At 38.9% G+C, this 19273-nt stretch overlaps 1 protein-coding gene across 2 annotated transcripts in view; it reads right to left on the reverse strand.

Moving 5' to 3' along the window:
- The window catches only part of snx25 (sorting nexin 25), a 423222-nt gene that overhangs the window by 18157 nt on the left and 385792 nt on the right, over window positions 1-19273 (reverse strand). The window contains exon 19 of one of the 2 annotated variants that reach the window (XM_039750996.1): window positions 4312-4798. The exons of the other annotated variant lie outside the window; for it this stretch is intronic. Within the exon in view, the coding sequence (XP_039606930.1) occupies window positions 4718-4798 (81 nt within the window). The 3' untranslated portion in view covers window positions 4312-4717. Of the gene's footprint in view, window positions 1-4311; window positions 4799-19273 lie in introns of those variants that run through there. 2 annotated transcript variants of the gene reach the window in all.

Below are 19273 nucleotides of genomic sequence, written 5' to 3' on the forward strand. Positions count from 1 at the left end.
ATAGAATAGCAGAATTGGCAGGTCCACCACTGGCTCCCTGTGCTTTTCACTGATGAAAGCAGGTTCACCCTGAGCACATGTGACAGACGTGAAAGAGATTTGAGAAGCAATGGAGAACATTATGCTGCCTTTAACATTGTTCAGCATGACCGGTTTGGTGGTGGGTCAGTGATGGTCTGCGGAGGCATATCCATGGAGGGACGCACAGATCTTTACAGGCTAGACAACGGCACCTTGACTGCCATTAGGTATCGGGATGAAATCCTTGCACCCATTGTCAGACCCTATGCTGGTGCTGTGGGTCCTGGGTTCCTCCTGGTGCACGACAATTCCTGGCATCATGTGGTGAGAGTATACAGGCATTTCCTGGAGGATGAAGGAATTGATACCATTGACTGACCCCCACGCTCACCTGACCTAAATGCAATAGAACGCCTCTGGGACATTATGTTTCGACACGGCCAGGTTGCACCTCAGACTGTCCAGATCCAGATCTGGGAGGAGATCCCCCAGGACACCATCCGTCATCTCATACAAACTACTGAATACAATTTTGAGTTGCTGCAATTAAATTTCGGCAAAATGGAGTAGTCTGCAGCATCAATTTTTCACTTTGATTTTCAGGGTGTCTTTGAATTCAGCCCTCTCTAAGTTGATATTTTTCATTTCCATCAAACAATGTGGCATCCTTTCGTTCCTAACACATTACCCAGACCATATCAGTACAGATATCCAGCAGAAGTTTTTTCCTATTAAGATCTGATGTGTTTTCAAAGTGTTCTTTTAATTTTTTTTGAGTAGTTTATATAAAAACACCTTGAGAAAAGCCACGTGCTTCACTCAGGTGATGTTCGTACACAACAGAAGCAAGTCAGTCTCCTGTCAGCCATGCATTTTCTGTGCACATCTTTAACAAGTTCATGACCACCACTTAGTGTTTCCAGCTCGTCACGTACTGTCCTATATTACAGTTCACCATCTGCTTCATTTACAATCCACCATTAGTGACAACTAATATAAATGAAGACACCTTCCACTTATTACCTTAACCTAAGAAACCATTTGGAAACGGAGCCAATTAGAATTCTGCTCTGCTTCTGTCAGTTAATCTACATTTGAACCTTGTCTGGAAGGATTTCAGTTTACCTCTGAAACAGAGGTGTAGTCCAGAAGTGCTTCTGAGTAATATGGATGTGAGCAGGGAAGTTGTCCCACAAGTGTCCCCTCTAGAAGTCCTTGAGGTCCCCAACATGGCTGCCCAATCCAATTCCAAACCCCATGTGGCCCGCCCGGTGGGAAGTGAGACCGGAAGAGCACCAGACGTTTACCATCTCCCAGCATACTGGGAGTCACTTATTACACTGGTAGGCAATCCTCCACTGCCCATCCATTATTTTGGTGCCCCATCTGGGCAGATAACCACCAACCAGCCACCAGCCCATCAAAGAACCCTTTTCACACCATGCTTGAATGACTTTTGGAAAGCTGGAATGCCAGGAGAAAAGTCCACATAGAAATTAGGAGGTTGTGTCAACTCCAATGAGACATTATGTAGGATTTGAACCAGAAGTCCTGGAGGTTTGAAGAAAGCGCACTAATCACTGTGTAGTTCGTCCAAGATAGCAAACTAAATAAAAGTATACAGGCAGTCCCCGGGTTACGTACGAGATAGGGACTGTAGGTTTGTACTAAAGTTCAATTTGTATGTAAGTCGGAACAGGTACATTATTTTAATAAATGCTGTTGTTGACCGACTGTAACCAAGTGCTCTGTCAATGAATGGAGTTTCACCCCTCTCTGACCTTTTTATTATTTCTACTTTATTTTCAATGGTGATGGTTTTTCTCTTCTTTACTATATCACCAGCACTTGCATCAGATTTGTGTTTCAGAGACATTCTTGAAGGGTGAAGACAAAAGGTTAAGATGAGCTCTTCTGCACAGCACTGTACACATTATCACAGCAGGAAGGCACCCGTCGTCAAAACGTCTAATTTACTGACAAGAGATGACTTCCTGCTATGTTGCGTAAGAGTACAAGCAGGCTTGCTATTGAGAATAAATGGAGTGGCGAGGGGCGGTTCACCACCTGCCCACCACAAAGTCACCTCCATTACAGTACGCTGCCTGCAGCGTCCGCCCACCGAGAACGAACACGGTGCGGCCAAAGGTGGGTATTGAATTGAATCACCCCATTCAATAGGCAGCCATCCGATGCACACTACAATGCTACCCCCCCGCCGCCCCGTTCACCCACAACCAGGTCACCGCTTGCAGCATTACCAGCCGCCAAACGAGAATGAATGGGGCAGCCGTGTGTGGTGGGCGAGCAGTGAAACCGCTTGCTGCCAGGAGCCACCCGAGGGACACTACACTGTGCGGTAAGCAAAATCACCCCCCTCCAGCCCCCGTCCAGCACCGCTTGCAGCGCCCCAGACCAAAGATGACAGAGTGGCATTTACTGAGGCGCATACGTCGCAGCTGCGTCCTCGTTCGTAAGTTGTAGGTCAGATGTCCATAACCTGGGAACTACCTGTAATTATAAAAAATCAAATGCGTACAAAGCTTGGTTTGCGTGTGTTTTCCGAGATGAGCTAAAATTTGTAATAAATTTTAACTGGATAAACGAGCGAGGTCTTGTATACGCTTTGTCTACCAAGTGTCACGTGATCACAACTGAGCCGATGGTTCTTCTCTCTCTTGCTAAGGGATTGTGGGTAATCATCTCCTATGCTTGGTCTCAGTTGGCATGCCTCACTCGTATAGTCAACACCCGTCAACAACCGAGCGTCTAATGTTTACTATAGCATGGTGACAACGTGTGTGTGCTGTAATGTGCGAGTCTCCGTCCTGCACCCCAAAACACAAAGCGGAGTCTCGGCTTGAATCAGGAACAGCACGGTTATTTATTGTAGCGGGATCTGCCGCTCTCCTATACACAGGCACAGCAGTCAGGCAGGGTCGTGGCTAGTTTAATGGCCAAGTAATACAGTTTCCTACATTTAAAATGTTCCTTGCATCACCCATCGATGGCAAGCGCTTATAGCATGGTCACGGTCTTTTCAGATTCGCTCTTGTGGCAAACTGCTACAGCGCTGGGAGCCTGCGGTTGCTTTGGAATGCGCTTCTGCGTGTCGTCAAAGGTAAAGTGCAGGTTCATTTGTTTTATATATTTTTACTTTTTATTTTGTATTAATCATTTTTTATGAATATTTTTGGGTTGTGGAACGAATCATCTGAGTTTCCATTATTTCTTCGCTTTGATATACGAGTGCTTTGGATTACAAGCACAGTTTTGCAACGAATTCTGCTCGCTGTATGGACTTTGGGAAGCTACTTAACACTGAATGTAAATGGGTAGCACAGCCACTTTACCACAGCCAAATATTTTGTGTACCCTCTTCAGCCAGGTAATTATTTCTATAGTTTGTACACGTTCTCCTCATGTCCAGAACCATTTTCTCCAGGTGGGTTTTTGCCTGCATCCCAAACATATGCAGGTACTGACACCCTGAACAGAGAAGCTTCTTTGTGTGCCATGTGTGGATAAGCCTAAGAGGAGGTTTAGCTGGTGTGAGTACATCTCCAAAATATGATCTTCTGTAACCCTGTAATTGATGAGTCTTCCAACCATCCTTCAGTGAAAAGCACCATTGGACCACTCAACTGGGCAGTGTCACGGACTGGTTTACTGTACAGTGTTGGTTCCTTCCCTGCTACTGGGAAAAGCTCTGGATCCCCATACCAAACCAGCACGAACCTTGAAAATGTACTGGGCCAACGTGAGAAGGTTACAATTCCTGCAATTGTGAGGCTTAATCCACAGTGTAATACAAATCCTCTTTTTAACTTGCACCGTGTTATTCAAGCCCTATTCGGTTTAAGTTTTGAGATACGCCGTTTGAAAAGTCCAGTGCTGCTGGAGACTTCTGTTACTGTAAAATGAGAGTTGAAACAAAACACCTTTTAAAAAGTGAAGAACAGATCAAGAAAATGGAGGACTTTGAGCCTGAACTTGAATTACTGCTGATGCTCCTGCAAAATGTGAAGTGTGAAGGCGCAATAAAAAACAATCTTTTTTTCTAAACGATACAATAACAATCTAGTCATTTTGTGCAACTTAAAAATTAGCCAAAAAATATTTTCAGTCCAAAAATTCCATAAAAAAGGTAAACTAAAAAAAAAATCATTAAAAAAACAGTTTTGTCTTTTGCAGTTTATTGCTTATAAATATTCTACACTATTTTAAATCTTTGGTAAAAATAATATCTATGTCTAGTCAACAATAAAATAGTCACAATGACTTTACATGAAGTATTGCACAACAAAGATTTTAATGGACACGAGAAAGGAAAAGGAATGTTCCAAGTTCCGGATAATTTTCAACATGGATACAACATTCATCTGTCCACAACTATTAACAAAAATCACAACCTGGAAGGTCTTTAAAGTAAAATAACCAGATTTTGTACAACATGTATTGGCAGTTGACCTTACCAAATCTTCCAAGCCATTTAACAGGATCATGAGAACATTTAAAAACATATCATCGTAAGCAGCATTTTCAATATGGTGCAGTGGTACTTCATCATGTCCGCTTACATAGTGGTACTTCAGCTAGCACAGAACAAACCCACCAAATACGTGGTCCGCCCCTCTACTAAAGAGGGTAATACACGTCATGTCTATTTGTGAATACAGACATGTTCTTCTTCAAATCAGACTACAACTGTTTTCTGCTGATCCAGATGTTCTCTCAGTTCTGGACAAAGTTCAATAAGCAGTAACTCCAAAAGAACCTACAAAACAAGACAGAGGTCTTTTGTTACTCAGAATAAATAGATGACAAGATCGTAATTCCTAAAAAAAAAAAAAAACATATTAAAAGAGGGCATATTTAAAGTGCAGTTTACAATTCATTCAGCTCTCTATTATAAAAGAACTTCTTGAGGCGAAACAAGACTATTGCCAAGAGATTTTTTCATGTCCTGCCCTCCTCTCAACCATTTCCAGTTAATGACCCACGCCCGCGGTCCTCTCACCTCTCATTCGTGTGAATGCTTTTGTCAGACACAGTTCTGAGCTCTCAGCTCTTATAAATTTTTACGATCAAATTGGCAAACTGGTTAAATACGTATCAATAGACTATGCTGAACCAGTTGATGGAGATGTGGCGGATGATGAAAACATGAACTTACAACATCCCATAGAATATCTACAACTGTTAACACCATCCGGACTTCCACTGGCCGAACTTCTGTTGAAAGAAGGATGTATTGTAATGTTAGGGTGTAATTTATGTCTGAGTGATGGACTATGCAATAGGACAAGACTAGTTGTACGGAAAATTGGTCAAACAATTCAGACATGTAAAATTTTAACAGGTGACAAGATAGGTAATGTAGTAACATTAGACACCAAAGGAGATCTTGATATGCCATTTTTATTACAATGTTTACAGTTTCCCCCTAGAATAGCTTTTACTATGACAATTAACAAATCAAAGGGACAAATATTCGCAAAAGTTGGTTTATTTATTAGAGAAAAAGAAACGATATTCACTCACGGGCACTTAGTTATATGTTGTGTTGTCACAATGTAACTTCAAAACGTGGTATCAAAATTCAATGCAACAATGACGAAAAGTTAATTCTAAATATTGTTTTTTACTGAAGTTTTACAGTAAAAGCGTAAGTTTAAAAAGTATTTGTGTGGTAATTTCAAAGCCAAACAGAACAAAAACATATAAAGCAACGAATACCTCTAACACAACATGAAACATAATTTTCTAACATGTTCTTGATAACAGACCGCATTTGTGTAAAATAATTATAGTAATCTTGTGATTCTGTATTGATGTACACAAGCTTGTAAAATTAATCTGTTTTCATATATATGTGTGTACAGTGAGTATAGAAAAGAATCGCCCCCTTCAAATGTTTCCAGTTTTTTTTTTTGCTTTACAGCCTTAAATTAAAACACACACACAAAAACATTTCTTCCCAGCTTTACTTATTCAATTCAACCTACAACATCCAAGTGAAAAATTATAAAAAAATACTGAGATTAATAAGATATCAATGTCAATATTTTGTTGAACCCCCTTTAGCTTTAATGACAGCCTTGAGTCTTTTGGGACACTTGAAAGACATACCACTGTTATCTGTTTTTGTTGGGCTGAGATGGGCTCCCAAACTTTTTCATATGACTGTATACATATCTATACTAATAAAAGGCAAAGCCCTCACTCACTCACTGACTCATCACTAATTTTTCAACTTCCCGTGTAGGTAGAAGGCTGAAATTTGGCAGGCTCATTCCTTACAGCTTACTTACAAAAGTTGGACAGGTTTCATTTTGAAATTCTACGCCTAATGGTCATAACTGGAAGGTATTTTTCTCCATTAACTGTAATGGAGTAGAGCTGCAAAGACGTAGGGGGCGGAGTTTCATGTGACATCATCACGCCTCCCACGTAATCACGTGAACTGACTGTCAACGCAGTACGTAGAAAACCAGGAAGACCTACAAAAAGCGCTTAAGAAAACATGCATTATATAATTGAGAAGGCAGCGAAACAATAAGAAGTGAGCGAGTGACATATACTACCATATTCATGAGTGCTGCTACCTCGGAAAGAAAGCAAGGTGTAAACCTAAACTTTAAATTAAGTTCATAGACAGGCTACCGCTGGCGTTTCACATGCCCACAGATAATGCGGGATACAAGTTTAATGAGAGGACGCAGGATATAAACGAGAGTTTTGATCACTTTGTAACTAAGTTAAAATTGTAGGTGAAGGGGTGTGCTTATGCAAATTCGAGACTGTGTTTGTGGGGATTGACAGTTAAAGGGTGGTGGGGAGTCACGTCATCATCTCCCCTCCCATTTACCTCAAGTTAATACACACGCTGTCTCTAGAGTTTGAACACACTGAATCCTCCAGGCACTACTTACAAAAGGTCACATTGACAATCGTGTTACGTTATTTTTAAAATCTTTCCTTTTCTTAGCACAAGCACAGCTGAGAAGCTTCGATGCATGTGCTCCATAACGCGTTAAAAATAATGCATTTAATCACACTTTGCATTACAAGCAAAGGGGAGCTTTTGTCAATGCATGATTTCCTGGTACACCGATTACATTGATCAGCGTATCCTGATTCATTTTACCCTCGCACCACCTTAGTTTGAGAAGAAGTATGAAAAAATATGAGGTTAACACAGAAAAACAGATCACCAATTCAAGCTTTATGAATAATCGATTCGCCATCAATAATTGTTTTGGTAAAGCCATCCTCCTTCCATTTTATAATTTTTCCGCCACTAGCCATGATTAAATGAACGGTAAAAAGTAAGAGCGGCGAGGGTGACTTATTTAGGCAGGAATATATATGATAGCAACACTCATGACAATGTCAATCATGTTACGTTATTATTAAAATGTTTCCTTTTCTTTTCATTACTTCTTTACACCCTACTTCTCCGCGGCGCGGGTATTTTGCTATATATATAATATATGAATTACCTCCAAAGAGCGCTGAGACTTTTGATATCATGAACGTGTGTACAAAAGGGGTCTCCTGCCCAGCAAAAGTCGAGCAGCCGACGCGCGCGCATAGCTGTGCCGGCCTTTGAGACGCTGACTGCGCTTCTGCCTTAAGTCAAAGTGAGCACTTTTAATTTTTTTCATCCTCCCCCTGCTCTATAGCCCAGACAAGTGCAAACACGGGACCCCTTTTCTACACCACGGCAAAATAATATTAAGGCGATTCACACTTTCTTTTGCACGTATACGATTATCAGGTCCTCAGGTCGGATTATGAACACACGCATACGAGTGGAGGACTCACAGTGCCATCACAGCCGATTAATGGCGGGGACGTCTCACCAGTCTACACAAGACCCACCGCGACTGTCGCCAAAAGGCGATCATAACGCAGCGAACACATCTCTCTATACTATATAAAAGAAAAAGGCAACTTTCCTTTCTTTACACCTTTTTTCCTTTTATCCCAAACCAAAGCCTTTCTCTCTTAACACGGCAGAGGACACAAAAATAATTTTCTTTAAATGCCGGTAAGGCACATTACCAGAGGCACAAATTTGAACGTTCACATAGAAAATGTAATTTCTATACCACAGCCGTCGTGTAGCGCTTTTCAAAAGGGATCTACTACCGAGATGATCCATATACATTTTAGCTGCTGTTAGTTACTTACCTGTTGTGTTACACAGTCTTTAAAATGTAGTTTACCCAACCACTCCAGTAGGGCTCAATGTACCTGTACTTCTTAAAACGTTAATGTTTTACTGTTTAATAACTTATAGACTATATTTCATTATTTTTCCCTTGCACTCAGTGACCAAAGCTATACACACACATATAGACACATACAAACATACACACAAGTATATGTATGTGTGTATATATGTATGTATGTATATATATATATATATATATATATATATATATATATATACACACACACACACACACATACATACATACATACATACATACACACATATATATAATTTGTGTGTGTAGATATGTATATAGATATGTAGATATGAAGATATGTATGTGTATATATATATATGTATATTATATATATATATATGTGTGTGTGTGTGTGTGTATATATATGACAGCAGCAATACAAGCTGTGAGAAAACACTAAAAAGGAGGCGTGTCAGGCGTCGTGGTACATTTTCTGATGCAGCTAGATCGAAAAACTTTGTGGCGCTGCCACCAAATACACAAAACAATTACTTTGACAATCATGTTACATTATTTTTAAAATGTTTCCTTTTCTTTTCATAACTTATTTAACACATGACATCGCTGAAGCGATTATTTTGATATATATATATATATCACAGCGACACTCATAACAGTGACAAAACAATTACATTGACAATCATGTTACGTTATTTTCAAAATGTTTCCTTTTCTTTCTCTTTCCTTCTTTAACACACTACTTCTCCTCTGCCAAGCGGTATTTTGCTATATATATATATATAAATATATAGATAGATAGATATATAGATAGATAGATAGAGATATATAGATAGATAGATAGATATATAGATAGATAGATAGATATGAGAACAACACTCATATCAATGACAAAACAATTACATTAACAATCATGTTACGTTATTTTTAAAATTTTTCCTTTTCTTTTTGTACCTTCTTTAAAACACTACTTCTCCTCGGCCTGGTATTCTACTAGTTATATATATATATATATATATATATATATATATATATATATATATATATATATATATATATATACACATACATACATACATACATACACACAGTTACGTATTATATATATACTGTACAGTATACACACATACACACACACATAGTTAATTACTTTCCAGGTTCCCATTTAACAAAAACAACAAGGAGGCAGGCTATGAACCTGTACAATGCATTCCTTGACATTAAGAATGCTAGAACAAATATCAGTTTCATATTGGGTTAGTGCTAACATCTCAAATCACCTAACTTATACATGGAGGGTACATGTCCTCCTCACTTTCGACTTCAAATTGGCCCCTGGGTTTCCATGCGAGTGTATCCTTTGATGGACTGATTCCAGGTGTTTCCAAGAAACTGATAATCTTACATTCTAATGAAGAGGATGGAGACTACAGCACTAGACCACAGCGGAAAGTACAGCTTGACAAAGAGTTAAATGCTTCTTGTCTTGTACTTTTTAAATTGTTATTTTTAATCACGCATTAGGCCAATGGCTTTGCAATATACTGCTGTAAATAAGGATTACATCCTTTACTGGAAACCTTGCTTCAATCGTGGCGACAGGATATGCAGGGTGTTATGTCACATGCAGCATTAACACATTTCACAAAACTAGGCTTACAGTGCCTTCAGAAAGTATTCAGACCCCTTCACTTTTTCACATTTTACTCTGTTGAAGCCTTGTGCTAAAATCATTTTAATTCATTTGTTTCCCTTCATCAATTAACAATTAATACTCCACAATGACAAAATGAAAACAGGATTTTACAGATTTTTCAAAATGTACTAAAAATAAAAAAAACCAAAATATCACATTAACATAAGTATTCAGACCCTTTACTCAGTATTTCATTGAAGCACCTTTGGCAGCGATTACCATGTGGCATCTTCTTGGGTATGATGCGACAAGCTTCACACACCTAGATTTGGCGATTTTCAGCCATTCTTCTCTGCAGAGTCTGTATTTTCAGGTCTCTCCAGAGATGTTCAGTTGGGTTCAGGTCTGGGCTCTGGCTCAGTCACTCAAGGACATTCTCAGAGTTGTCCCGCTGTGTTGTCTTTGCTTTGTGCTTAGGGTTATCGTCCTGTTAGAAGCCGAAACTTTGGTACAGTACAAGGTCCACAGTGCTCTGGAGCAGGCATTAAGGACACTCTGGACTTTACTCAGATTTGAAGGAAAGCTGAACAGAGCAGTCTCCTGGTCCCCGGCACTGAAAAACCAACCCCCAGCGTAATTCTGCCACCACCATTCTTCACCACTGAAATGGTATTGCACCAGTACCAGGGCTGTCTTAACAGCATTATAGGCCCCCGGGCAAAGCAGTGCACTGGGGCAACTTCCTACACAACCACTCAGCAAGTCACAAAATACATAGATTAGCATGTGGGGCCCCATGGGCAACCTGCCCAGCATGCCCATGCATTAAGATGTCCCTAAACAGTAGCTAGGATGGGAAGATTCACCCTGTCCAAAGATGGTGAATGGTTTATTTTATTACGGGACCCCAGGAACACACTCAGCCTTGACCCAACATGCATACACTCACATACAGATACAGAAACACACATAAGTGACTCAATGACTCGAACAATAATAAAATAAATATACTAATTATATATTATTAATGAAATAACGAATAGAAAAGAAATAGTATTCATCAAAAATATATAAGCAAAAGCCCTCCCCAATTCCCCACCAGTGATAATTATCAACATACTCTATACACATAAAACTGAATGAAACAACACTCACTATTCAGTAAGCAATTAACACTAATAATAAAGTCCAACATGGTCCAATACTGTAGAAGCAGATGACGGTGGTGCATGGAAAGAAAAACCCTGTGAACGGCCTTCTGAAGGAAAGGTAAAGTTTTGTCCTACCAGGTTCCAGCTGTAATGTGAAGATTTGGCATGACTGGGAGTGCCCCCAGACAAAAACGTATCCAACCAAGACAAAATCACACGGAAAAGCAGGCTCAGGACAGCACATACGTCTAGAAGAAACTGTAACCCTCAATAGTGTGAGTGATGTGTGGAAACAAATACAGACTGCTGATCATGAGCTCCTCTGTGTCTTTTTGGCTCCTTTTTATAGAGCCTGCCTAATTATCGTTCTTCCCAGCAACCCTTGTACCCTTGTAAAATCTGAAATAAGACTATAATATGCAATAGACCTACTTCCAAATATTTTTCATATTGCAATATTCTGATTCTTCCATAAATAGTTAAGGCTAATAAACTAAAACCTTTCACTGAAAGGTTCACCTAAGCACTGAAATGTCCACCAGTAAACTGGAATCAGTCTTTTTTTTTAATCTAAAATGATAAATGAGTGTCAAACCTTGTGTTTATGACACAGCAGGACTGTGTAGAAGAAGCAAAGTTGCTCAAAACCAAAATGAAGTCCAGATGGTACCTGAAGCATTTGGTCTATTTTTATCTGTATTATTTATTGTTTTCTTACAGGGTGAGCATATATACAGTGAATCAGGGCTGATGCAGTTTTCTGATGTAGGTATCAGCAAAGCAAAATAAAGAAGATGCAGAGTAATTAATAATCTACTGTCTGATCTATTCGTTTTAAAATACAGGTTTTTATCAGCATATATTCTCATTATTGCTTAGTATTACTAGGGTGCTATCTGTTTATGTTTTATTGTGCTTAATTATTTTTTTTTCTCTTTTTCTTTTCTAATTATTTCATGTGTACCCTAAACGAGACTGTTCAATATCATACCCTTGGTTTATTGCTATTGCTATTACTGCATTAAGACTTGTTATGCTTATTCTGGACACATTTTTAACACCATCCCCCAGGTTTATTATCTGGGTGTATCATCTTAATGCACTAAAATTGCTGAAGACTATATATATATTTTAAGTGCAAAACTCTTTTTTTTTTTTTTTTAGACTATATTGGTAATAGATATCTCTATCTTTTAACCCTAAAGCGCCGCTGCATTGGGGCTTGTTTTGCTTTGGACGTGCTCTGTCTCTGGGTATGTCAGAGGACTGGTACTGTGTGAAGTGGGTTTTAGCCTCACTTGGGGAGGCAAAAAGGGAGGGTGGGGGTTTAAGGGGGGGAGAGAAAGAGAGCAGGCTTGATCTATACCTAATCTATCATATTAATCTTTATAATTATAACTACCAACGTAATAATAAGCTGCATGGCAACAACTCTAGGGAAATAGGAAATTAAGACCTAAACTGTCTCACTTCCAGTTAAGACTATAAAATGACATCAAAAACTCAGAATCAGTGTCTCCATGATGGGACAGTTAACTTCGTAAGCTGGAATGTTAAAGGCCTGAATCACGAATTAAAGAGAAAGAAAGTACTCTCACACTAACAGGTCTAAATGCTAAAATAGTATTTTTACAGGAGACCCACTTACTAAGCAAGGATCAGTTCCGGCTGCAAAAAGACTGGACTGGCCAAATGTTCCATTCTAGTTTTACAAAGAAAACTAGAGGTGTGGGAATTCTCATACATAGAACAGTACCATTTGTAGCATCAGATGTAGTATTGGATCCTGAAGGGAGATATGTGATGGTCATGGGAGACTTATCTAACTGTAAAATGATTTTGATAAATGTTTATGCACCTAATGTTGATGATAAGGAATTTATACAAAATTTATTTGCATCCATTCCCAATCTGAACACTCATAAAGTTATAATGGCTGGGGACTTTAATTGTGTTTTAAATCCACTTTTAGATAGACTTCCTCCACAGGGGAAGCATCTAACACGCAAAGATAATTACAAAGTTTATAACTGATCACAACTTATCAGATCCCTGGAGGTTTTTAAACCCAAATTCAAGAACATATTCTTTCTACTCACCAGTACATCATTGCTACTCAAGGATTGATTACTTCTTTATAGACAATAACTTCTTGCCTAAGATTAAATCTTGCAAATACGATGCTATTGTTATTTCTGACCATGCACCTATGATCTTGGAGCTAAAATTACTAAGCCCCATACACTCACCCCGAGATGGCCTCAACCCGCTTCTATTAGCTGACGAGAATTGTACTGAATTTATATCCAAACAAATCAAATTCTTTCTAGAGACAAATACATCCCCCGAGATCTCTGCAGGAATACTCTGGGAAACTCTTAAGGCCTTCTTAAGAGGACAGATTATCTCATATCTTTCCCACAGAAATAAATCCGAAGCCAAGAAAGTAGCAGAGATAAAAGCGAAATTACTAAAATAGATGAAGAACATGCCAGACTACCAAGCGAGACTCTACATAGGAGGAGGCAGGCTCTACATTCAGAATTAAACCTCTTGACAACTAAAGAAACTGAACAACTAATTTACAAATCCAGACATCATTATTATGAACATGGAGAGAAAGCTAATAAGCTTTTAGCTCAACAAATTCACAAGCAAGAAGTGCAATGCAATCTCGGTAATCACTAACACGAGATAAAATCATCGAACACAAAAATATAATGCACACTTTCAGAGACTACTATAAATCCCTATATACTACTGAGTTTAAAGAAGACAATACACAATCTAATGCATTTCTGGATACATTACAGATACCACAAATAGAGCTTTTAGTGTGGAGGAACTTGATAAACCTCTGGCATTATCAGAATTACTAGATGCTATAAAGTCACTCCAAGGTGGAAAAGCAGCAGGCCCTGATGGCTACCCTGCAGAGTTTTACAAGAAATTCTCCTCAGCTAGCTCCCTCCTATTAGCAACATTTACAGAAGCCAGAGATAACCAATCTCTTCCACAAACCTTTCGCCAAGCACTAATCACTGTCTTTCCAAAACAAAATAAGGACTTATTACAATGTGCATCATACAGACCAATTTCACTTCTGAATAACACGTTAAAATACTCTCTAAAATCATAGCTAGAAGGATGGAGAAAGTGCTCCCTCGTAATATCACAAGACCAAACTGGATTTATTAGGGGCCGACACTTATCTTCAAATCTTCGCCTGTTTAATGTAATATACTCACCAACTAAATCAAACACCCCAGAAATATTATTATCATTGGATGCAGAAAAAGCATTCACATGATTGAATGGAAATACCTTTTACTACATTGGAGAAGTTTGGGTTTGGCCCAACATTTGTGCATGGATTAAATTACTGTATACTAACCCAGAAGCTTCAGTTTGCATCAATAACATTTGCTCAGACTACTTTAAACTAGAGCGTGGCACTAGACAAGGATGCCCTTGTCACCGCTGCTGTTTGCAATTGCCATTGAACCACTGGCAATACATTGTCGAAATACTGATCAGATAAAGGGGATTAGCAGAGAAGGACTGGAACAGAAAATCTCATTATATGCAGATGACATGGTACTGTATATATCGGACCCAGAAAATTCTGTGCCTGCAGTCTTAGCAGCACTCACAGAATTTCAAAATCTCTGGTCTCAGAATTAATCTGAATAAAAGTGTACTCTTTCCAGTGAATTCTCAAGCATATAATATTAGATTAGACACCCTACCTTTTATCATTGCAGAACAGTTTAAATACCTCGGGTAAACATCACAAGTAAACATAAAGCTCTTTATCAACAAAATTTCGCGTCTGCATGGAAAAAATTAAAAAAGACTTGCATAGATGGTCAACCCTTCATCTCACACTAGCTGGAAGAATTAACACTGTTAAGATGAATATTCTTCCTAAGCTCCTTTTTATTTCAAAACATCCCAATATACATTAATAAATCATTCTTTAAGCAATTAGATTCAACAATAACCTCATTTATTTGGAATTCAAAACATCCACGCATCAAAAGAGCGACCCTACAAAGACAAAAGGCAGAAGGCGGCATGGCTCTACCTAACTTCCAGTTTTATTACTGGGCAGCAAATATACAGGCGATAAGAACCTGGACACAAATAGAAGAACATACACAGGCTTGGACCGCAATAGAAGTAAAATTCTGCAGTACTTCTTTGTATTCCTTGCTCTGTGCTCCAATAAACACACGTTATCGGCAATACACTAATAACCCAATTGTGCTCCACTCACTTAGAATCTGGAACCAATGTAGAAAGCATTTTAAGACGGAGAAGCTTCTATCTGTGGCACCTCTGCAAGAGAACCACCTCTTTCAACCTTCACAAACATATGCAGTTTTAATATCTGGAAAAATTTGGAATTAACTTGCTTAGAGATCTTTATATAGACAACGTCTTTGCATCCTATGAACAATTACATTCCAAATTTAACATTCCAGCTACACATTTCTTTCACTATCTTCAAAACAGGAACTTTGTTAAACAGAACCTTCCAGATTTTCCTCATCTAGCACCCTCATCCATGGACTTAGACTCCATCTCTACAATATATAAAATCATTTTACAATCTCTCTCTTTCAAAGATCCAAGAGGACACTGGGAAAAGATCTCTCAATTAATATATCAGAAAAGGAGTGGAAAGTAGCAATGCAGAGAATTCACTCGAGCTCCATATGCACAAAGCATACAATTATACAACTCAAAATTATATATCGAGCACATCTGTCTCGACTAAAACTCTCAAAATGTTTCCAGGGCATATCCAACCTGCGAGCGTTGCAACCAAGCCCCAGCCTCACTGGGTCACATGTTCTGGGCCTGCACCAAATTAACATTATTCTGGACAAAAATTTTTAATTACCTTTCAGACAGCCTTGGACTCACAATCCCTCCTAACCCATTAACAGCTGTGTTTGGGGTTCTTCCAGAGAGGTTTAAAGTGGAGAAAGACAAACAAACTGTGATTGCATTCACTACACTGTTGGCACGCAGACTTATTCTGATAAACTGGAAGAACCCAAACTCTCCTCTTTTTTTTTTTTTTTTTATTTATTAATTTTGTTACAATCAATACATAGCAATCAAGTTTTTACAAAAAAAAATTATGCTAGAACAGATCGATCCCCACCCCTGAGAGAGCAAGCCAAGCGATTGTAAAATTTAAGGCTTGTAAAAAATACCTAAATCAACAAATTCTCTGTGCTTTATAAACTCATTTCAAAATATTACTGATTAGATCCTGCCATGTTTTGAAAAAAGTCTGCACAGATCCTCTAACTGAGTATTTGATTTTTTCCAATTTTAAATAATACTCCTCTCCTCTTTTAAGTCAGTGGGAAACCGATGTGTTATATTATTTGAAATTGGAAAAAATCAAATACTCAGTTAGAGGATCCATACAGACTTTTTTCAAAACATGGCAGGATCTAATCAGTAATATTTTAAAATAAGTTCATAAAGCACAGAGAATTTATTAATTTAGGTATGTTTACAAGCCTTAAATTTAACGCCGTTTGGCTTGCTCTCTCTCTCAGGGGTGGGGATCGATCTGTTCTTAACTCAATTTTTCTTTTTGTAAAAACTTGATTGCTTTGTATGGATTGCAATAAAATTAAAAAAAAAGAAGAAGATGCAGAGTAAGCTCAGCGTTTAACCTGAATTGGGTATGTAAATTCTAAACCTCTCAGTATTCCACTTGTGTAGTTCTGACAGACTTAGCATCCCAGCACTTGATGGACTCCCCGCAACCCTGTGAGGGAAAACCACATTCTGAAAATGGATACATGCATAAAGTATCATATACTGCAGCTAGTCATTTATTCTCCAGTTTTCTGCACCTATGGAGTGTCTGGCAAAGGCAAACATCTTTACCATTAGCATTCTTTCAAACAAATCACAACATATACAACAGTTTCAGACGTAAAGTCAAATACTAGTTAGTGTTGCCAGATTACAGAAGACTCTGCTCAGAACTCAACCAAGTCACTGGCAACATGAAGTGTTTTTCTAAACTGAAGTACAATTCCAGACTGGCCCTGCATGAGTTGTGTGGCTGTTTGTATAATTATGTCCTACAATGCACTGGGGCACCTTGCCCAGGGTTGGTTTTCTTGCATTGCACATAATGATGGCAGGATAGGCCCCAGCCTACAGTAACCCTGAAATGAAATAAACAAACTCAGAAAATGGATGGGTGAGTGAAATCCGTCTACAATGTGCATACAGTACTTTAATGAACAAAAGGTGAATTTTACAGAATGGATTGCCTAACACCAAAATCAATGGCTTGCTGTTAAGAAACATAGTGTCTCATGTAAAATCCATGCTGTAGGTTAAAAGAAAACCACAGTAAAATCTTGAAGAACCTAAAGTTCTAATATTTACTGTGTACTTTCATCATAAAATGTCAATTTTAAACCAAAGATGCACAATTATTAATATCGTAGACATATTTTCTTCACAAAATACCTGCAAATGACATTTTTTTTTTACAGTAGAGGAATTACTTTTCACAATCAATTTTAAAGCACTTGACTAACAGCAGTGAATCTCAACATATACACATAACTGTCCACGTGTGTGTAAGTCCCTCACACATGTACCATTAATTAGCAGTGGTTCAAGAAAATGAAAGGAAGGGAGATGATAAATAAAGTTTGATGTGTACAGTACAAGGGTATACCTACATGAAGCTGTGCTTTTAGTATGTTGCAGGTAAATATACGGCACTTTTATATAGAATGAATTGGAAGAATCATATTGACTTAATTGCAGTGGGCTGGCACCCTGCCCAGGGTTTGTCTCCTCCCTTGCGCCCTGTGCTCGCTGGGATAGGCTCCAGCAGACCCCCGAGACCCTGTAGTTAGGATATAGCGGGTTGGATAATGGATGGATGGATATTGACTTAAAAAATGCTAGTTTACTCAACATCAACATGCTTCAAGCATTTTACAGTGCCATTAACTGTGCTTCACCTCCACTTCATTGCACTGACCTGACTGCCTGATCCGGTTATCTTTCACCATCTCCCTATTTTTTCCCCCTTGGTTTTATCCTCTATCCATTCTCCTTTTATTTGTCCCCCTTTCAAACAATTCAGACACTTTATATCCCAGTTACTGTAGGTTCTGAACTCACTGACCCATCCATCCATCCATTATCCAACCCGCTATATCCTAACACAGGGTCACAGGGGTCTGCTGGAGCCAATTCCAGCCAACACAGGGAGCAAGGCAGGAATAAATCCCAGGCAGGGCGCCAGCCCACCGCAGTCACTAACCCATGGAACTGCTAATAAGGCATGGGTGCGCAGACTACTGACCCACACACCCGTGCACTTAATTAATCCATTCCCCCAATAGCGCTCAGTGGCCACACGTCTATCCTGCATATACCTACACTCATATGTAGGAGCTTCACTATTTTAAAAGAAAATCCTACTCCTGCACTAATCTGCCATGGGCCATTTACACGGCGTACAAGAAGGCAGGTATCAAACTTTAATCACCAAACAATAATTCATTTTGTACAGCACAAATGCTAAAATAAATCACATTAACCTCCTATTACTGTTAACCCCTAGAGTGACTTGGGCTCGGAATTCTATTCAATTACAGTTTATCATTTGATTCAGACTCCGCAAGACATGCAGTGATCTGCTTTACATTTTTAAGCCCAAACAATGCATTGGGAAAGTATTCTGCTGCCATCTAGTGGATGAAATATCATCATGCTGCAGAAAACCATAAATACCTCTACATTTTTGCCACTCTATGGTAACTCATCAATATTCATGAGTGGGGCAGAACCTCCAACTAAAAACACAATGGCAAACAAAAAGCCATAAAGGCACTCGTAGAATGAACTGAAACTTAATCATAGCTTGAATCGAGCAACAGTGATGACAATGTGACATGGAAAGTGAAACTGAGGTACAAGGACAAGCAAGACGTTAGCCGCCTAAGTACAGTTCACAATGCAGCATCTGTCAATATTTGTGTCAGGGGAAATGCAGAAGTCACTAAACCTTTTGCTGTGGTAGCACACAGTAACACAAGAGGAGCATCGACCATACGTGTCAGGCACTGACAATCTACCTTGGTCAAGGTCCGGGTTAACAACAACCACCACCAATAAAACAATGGGGTATCCAGTGTAAAATTTTGCCAGCTCAATATGCAGACAATACAGATTTTCAT

This window comes from Polypterus senegalus, chromosome 4 (genome assembly GCF_016835505.1).
Source record: "Polypterus senegalus isolate Bchr_013 chromosome 4, ASM1683550v1, whole genome shotgun sequence".
Lineage (NCBI taxonomy): Eukaryota > Metazoa > Chordata > Cladistia > Polypteriformes > Polypteridae > Polypterus > Polypterus senegalus.